At 45.2% G+C, this 5,919-nt stretch overlaps 1 protein-coding gene and 1 non-coding gene across 2 annotated transcripts; both read right to left on the bottom strand.

Annotated features, from left to right (window-relative positions):
* Positions 1-701: 701 nt before the first annotated feature.
* On the bottom strand, positions 702-5,863 carry bud23 (BUD23 rRNA methyltransferase and ribosome maturation factor). The gene is made up of 12 exons (XM_041240924.1): positions 5,719-5,863; positions 5,025-5,062; positions 4,506-4,601; positions 4,194-4,276; positions 3,986-4,082; positions 3,500-3,596; positions 3,334-3,384; positions 3,051-3,136; positions 2,732-2,777; positions 2,327-2,388; positions 1,886-1,975; positions 702-1,665 (listed from the first exon to the last, which is right to left on the bottom strand). The coding sequence occupies exons 1-12, from the start codon at positions 5,764-5,766 to the stop codon at positions 1,611-1,613; spliced, it is 849 nt and encodes a 282-aa protein (XP_041096858.1). The 5' UTR covers positions 5,767-5,863; the 3' UTR covers positions 702-1,610.
* LOC121308495 lies at positions 2,158-2,287 on the bottom strand. The gene has a single exon (XR_005948515.1).
* Positions 5,864-5,919: the final 56 nt, after the last annotated feature.

The raw sequence follows: 5,919 nt of genomic DNA, 5'->3' as shown, positions 1-5,919 counted from the left end.
TCTGAGCTCTCCTTCTTACCACACCCACTGGATCTGTGATAGGACTTCCAGCAGCTGTGCAAGGGAGGCTGCAGTAGAATTTCAGACAGAATCATACAAACCCCTCTCTGCAGATTACCTTTAGGACAAAGTGAAACAAGTGTTCACATGTGCATCTTCAGTCTTTTATCCTTCTCAAAGTGCAGAACGGTAAAGGCACTCTATTTAGTGTGATCCCTGAGTGGAGAAACTGGACTAAAGAATCATTTCAAGTGTTATCATGGATGTTATCAAAAGCTTTAACTGTTGATGTTGATTCTCTTTTGTGTTGGCCTGCCTGCCTGCCTGTATATAGACTGGATTTGTAAATACAAAGCACTTTTTTTGTACTTCCTGTACTGTGAGCCAAGTGTCCTTGTTTTTTCCGTGTGAGGTTTGATGCTGGCTGTCTCCACGGCTTGCACGGGTTACTGTTCGTGTGACGTTGTGAGTTTGACCTGCGCCTCGGAGCCGTTTGGTGTGGAGCTCGTGTTGCAAATGGCTTCCCATTTTTGTTTGTATAATAAACACATCATGAAGCAAACCTACTCGAGTTCTGGTGTTCTTTTGTGGTTCTGGTGTAAAAAACCAAGTCTGAAGCTGTTTGGCCACCACTGCAAAGGAATACGTTTGTGCCTGTGGAAGAGGAGAGACTACAAAATAAGGCAAAGTACCATTTCCAGAAAGGAATAAAAAGTTTGTTTTTATTATTATTATACAATGTCAACAGTATCCATGACGTAAGAGCCTTCAGTAGTGTGTAAATGTATTGGAACACCTCAAGATGTGTCATTCACATCCTTCATATACCTCCCTACATGAACACAACTTTTACCATTTGTGGCTATGTGTTCTGTTTCTCTATTTTATGTTAATTACATGTGTGGACTATTAAAGTAATCAATTAAATCAGACAATCACTAATATACCTATTTTGAAATTTTCCAAGATTTTCAGTCACAGTGGTTTGGTTTCATATGCACAACAGCTCAAAGCTACAGAAGCAATGGGGTGTTGTAATACATGTGCACACTGCTGTGGGTGTGTGGAGCATGTTTCTACTGATCTGCTGGAGCTGGTAACTTGTGCACACACAGAGGCCAGCTTCAGTGCCATTCGCCCCAGGCACACCCAATCCTGACCCTTCTGAGCTATTCCAGTCCTGGGGTTTCTTCTAACCAAAGCATTATTTTCCACTATGCACTGCTTTCCAGCACACATAAAAAGATTACTATTTATAATGAAACAAAACCTGAATTTGTACTCTCTCGTTTCGATGATGTGAAGTGTCCAGGGCCTGGGTTTCTAACGAACCCGATATCCTTTGTATTTTTCTGTTTTCTAGATCAGAGTCTGCATGTTCTGATCAGACGGTGACTCGGTTACAGAAGCATTGCTGGGATTTTCTAGTGAGGTCCTGGAGTGTGTAAAGTCTATGAGAGACAACACCTAATAATTCACGCATGAAAGGAGTCCAGTCTCCACCACTAAACTGAACCATTCTGGTGGCCAGGTTAATGAAGGGGAGCTTCAGCTACTAAATTAATGGTAAGAACGCTCTGCAGTAAAACCCAGTCTGCACTTGAAACCCGTTAAAAGCGGGTCTTCCTCTGCCTCCCCGTGTACTTGGTGTCGGCCCGAACCTCCCTGGGGAAAAAAAAAAGACGTCACAATCAGCACCAGAAACAACCCGCCTCACAGAAAGAGCAGAACTTGTTAAGGTGGTGACTGAATGCATCATTTAGCACATATTCAAATCAGAAACGCCAAAGTAACACTTGATACAATGTGACAGTTCTACTAAAGCTATATTATACATATATATCCATGTGTGAAAGCACCCCTCCTGCAGCTCCCTCCTGCTCACCTGCCCTGCCTTCGCCTCCTCTCTTTCTTCTCCATAATCCAGTCCTTGCTCTTCTTCACTGATTTCCCTTTGATCTGTCTAAACCGCGACCTGGGGGAATGACACCACACAGACACACACAGGTTATTATCAGCCAGCGGGAAATGCCACTTGCCTGTTTTAAATTTGAGGACAAAAATTCCTGAAAAGCTGCATTTTTTTTTTTTTTTCGTAAAAACTTTAGTTTAACGATCTGTTGTATTTCTATACCAAGTGTCTGGCTTTTCTGAAGCGGATGTAAGAGGCAGGAAAACATGACTGCAAGCTCTGGGCAGCCACGACGCTTAACCTCTGAGCATCTCTCTCGGTCTCTACACCAGGGCAGGAGGGAGACAGCCCTGCACTGCAGTGTGGGCAGAGACCGCCAGCGCCCCCTACAGGAGAAATACACCGTGCCCTTACCTCTCACCCGTGAACAGGGCCTGATTAGACACCCCTCTCTCCACAGTCTCTGAGCCAAGCCCCTGAAACATAGGTCAATGGAGAATCAGGACCACACCCAATTTAATGGAAGCACATTATCTGTGGACAGCTTAGACCTACATGAATGCAAATCACATACGATACATTTGCTTGTAAAATCTTCGTGCAAAACCATTCAAGCACAAACACATATTTTAGTAATTACCCCTTTGGGTGCAAACACTCTCACTAAATTCACTAACATATAACATTTTGTTTTTGATCAAAGAAAAAAAGCATCTGAGATCTCCTATGCTCAGTTCAAGCCACCAGGCTACACTGTCTTCCAGTTCTTAAGCTACCTGGTCCATTCACAGGACCAGCACTTTAGGGGTTAACGGTTACCTTTGGCAGGGCTCCAGAGACGCCAGAAAACAAGCACAGGAAAAACCTGGTTGAGGAAGAAACAGGAAAAAGTGAGTTCCTAATGAAGAAGAGTAAACCATCAACATGCTGTTACAATATCCAGAAATACCTGGATCATTTACAATGCAGTGTCGAATTCCAGTCCACAGTGAATACAATGCCAGCCATACTAACATTTGCAAAAAATATTATGCCAACAATATTCTGATGAACGCTTTTTTTAACCACTGGTTATAGAGGGTTGTATGACTCAGGTTCTGCAGAACAGCTTTTATTAAAGCTACAGGAAACGACTCACTTCTTGGCCTTGGTGCTGTTGGGATAATCGACCACCATGCCTCCAGTGAAGCCAGCTTTCATAGCCTGGGATGTGATGAGCTCCACCTGCACAAGAGATCAAACATGCTGAATGCACACTGGAGAGAATCCAGGGGCTTCAAACACAGCATGGGAGCAAGAGACAGCTTCCATAGCCTGTCACTGTGTCAGTCCTACCCCCCTGACTGTGTCACTGTGTCAGTCCTACCCCCCTGACTGTGTCACTGTGTCAGTCCTATCCCCCTGACTGTGTCACTCCTCACCTGGTCTGAACTCTCCGGGTACAGCTGGAACACCGCTCGGGAACCCCGCGCCTAAAACACACAGAGAGCAGCGTTTAAAGAGATCTGCTTCAATTCTCACTCAGCTGTAAGGGACTGGACTAGAGCACTGTTTCCATTGCAGCCCCAGGACAGGGCTGTTACATACCAGTGCTGAGTAGAGCGTGCTGAAGAATCTGTAGAGCCGTCGAGGGGGGCTGTGGGACTTCTTATCAGCATTGCACAGCCACTGCAGGGCAGAGATACTGCCAGGAAAGCAAAAGGGGTTATGAGAACATGCCATGCAGGTTCACTTACCCTGACCACACTCATATAGAATTAAAGAAATAAACTGGATGTACACCAAAGATTTCAATTATTCCAAAATGTCAGGAATTCTTTAAAACAAGTTGACCTCACTGTGTGTACTTTTCTTTCTACACAGCTGTCCGAAATGTCCTTAAATAAATGTTTTTTCAATCATTTAAACCTTTTGTTTACATCCAAAACAGGTCAGTAAAGCTCCAGATATACACACAGCCCTGTGTTATACTAGGTAACCCCTCCCCTACTGTGTGGGTACCATATCTGGGGTGAACTAACACAGTAGTTTGAGCAGGTTGGTGGCTCTGTGCTAGTCAAACACTTGTCCTACCTGATACAGCCATCGAAGGTGCCCGGTCTGAATGGGATTCCCTGACCCATGTCTCCCAGAATGAGGTCTCCCTCCACCTCTCTATCCAAAGCAACATCTGGAATTGAGAAACACACGTGTGGGCAAAGAACCTAATGATCTTCTGCACAGCTGTGCTAATGAGAGGCAAGGAAACGGACTCCACACCACAAAGAGGAGCCTGACTTACCCAGCATGGCAGGGCTGATATCCACTCCCACCCAACAGTGTCCCTGCTCGGAGAGGTGGTCTCCACTGAGTCCTGAGCCACACCTGAAACAAATGACAAACCAAGATGTTACTTCAGCACTTTTCACAGACTCCCTGTCATAGAAACAAATATTTTCCCTCATCCAGTCTTGGAAAACAAATAAGCCTTTGTTAGCCACTAGGCCACCTTCCCAGTCACTCAGCTCTAAGTACAAGTCCACACTGCCTCCCTCCCAGTCCCTCCACTTTAACCACTCAGCCACCCTTCAGCTTTACTCTGGCTCAGTTTTACCCCACATCCAGCAGGAGGCAGGGCTGATCCTCTGGCAGGTTCAGGAGCTCCACTGCTCTCTCTGACATCTGGCTCTGGATCTCAATCATACGAGAGCTGGGGGAGAAAGGAGACCACAGAGATTAGAGTTGAAAACAGAACCCCCAATTCAGAAACAATGTGGACCTGTTGCTGTGCTATATACTGTACTGTACGCCCTGAGTTCTTTAGGGGTATTCTATATATGAGCGATTGTAACCTGCCAAGTCTCAACACCTCACAGGGGGCAATGCTGCAGCATCTCATGCCAACTGCCAGGAACAGCAGCATCATCCAAATGTTGAAAGAGACACCTGTGCCAAAATATTGGTCTTTTGCATCAGGTTACAGCTTGGTTCCCAAGGTATAGCCATCACTATGACAACCACATCAGCCTAGTTTCTGATAGCCAGAGAGCTGTGCTGAGGAATGTTCACAGCAAGCTCAGGACCAGTAGAACTGCCCGGAGGGAAACATTATAATAAATACAATGTGGCCTACTTTTGGGAGTACTTCCTGGCTTCCGCTTCATTGTAAAACTGCAGAGAAAAAAAAAAAAACAGAAGGGTGACATCGTTTTATACTCTTCACCATGTCATGCATTACTCAAGTTCTACTGCTCAGATCCAGGGACCACTCTCTGACCATCTAAACACACCATATCACAGCTCACTTACACAGGCTGACATGCATTCCCCCACAGCCCTGCTGTGAATCCGGTCTGTCTTTCGGAACTCAGTAATAATAATGTTCTCTGGGATTGGATATTGATGTGTTTTGGGGTGGACAGTGGGCTACATTGCACAGGAAGTCGATCACAGAACTGGTAAGATTCTCCTTCAGTTCTCTAGAGAGCCGTGTAGACGGAAGACACGTGATTTACGGTTTTAATAAAAGTTTCAGCTCACGGCATTTGTTTACGTTCACAATCACCAGCAGCACCCGTATACTGTATCTGTAGCGCTGTGTCCTACGAATCACCCAGCCACCAAGAAGCAGGGATCAGTCCAGCCACCAAGAAGCAGGGATCAGTCCAGCCACCAAGAAGCAGGGATCAGTCCAGCCACAGAAACTGTTTTTACTATTAAAAATCCGACGAACATTTAACAGTGCAACAGCAATCACAACCTGAATTCTGATCTATTATAACACAGTAGTAGGCACACTTAATCCCTATAAGAAAAAATATATTTACCAGTTCTGGAGGTGCTGTATGCTCGGGTCTACGGCTACTCGAAGACATGTTTTTATTTTTACTAGAGTACTCGTTTTACAAACTAAGCAGCAGTGACGATCCTTACAGCTCCTGCAGACACCGCATGGACAGACCCTTGCTGACATCATCGGCTGGCGACATTGACGCGAGGGGTTTAATTTAAAGGACAGGTGTCACATT

Source organism: Polyodon spathula, unplaced genomic scaffold, assembly GCF_017654505.1.
Source record: "Polyodon spathula isolate WHYD16114869_AA unplaced genomic scaffold, ASM1765450v1 scaffolds_727, whole genome shotgun sequence".
NCBI classification, from domain to species: domain Eukaryota; kingdom Metazoa; phylum Chordata; class Actinopteri; order Acipenseriformes; family Polyodontidae; genus Polyodon; species Polyodon spathula.
The sequence above is the reverse complement of the archived record's forward strand: the minus strand, read 5'-3'. Positions and strand labels throughout refer to the sequence as shown.

What these genes read in the sequence shown, in the direction of transcription:
- bud23 (XM_041240924.1), bottom strand. Translation starts at nt 5,766, where the DNA reads ATGTCTTCGAGTAGCCGTAGACCCGAGCATACAGCACCTCCAGAACTG. An exon ending in ACCTTCGATGGCTGTATCAG is followed by an intron (nt 3,597 to 3,985) that starts GTAGGACAAGTG and finishes CTTTCCTGGCAG; the next exon opens with TATCTCTGCCCTGCAGTGGC. An exon ending in GCACGCTCTACTCAGCACTG is followed by an intron (nt 3,385 to 3,499) that starts GTATGTAACAGC and finishes TGTGTGTTTTAG; the next exon opens with GCGCGGGGTTCCCGAGCGGT.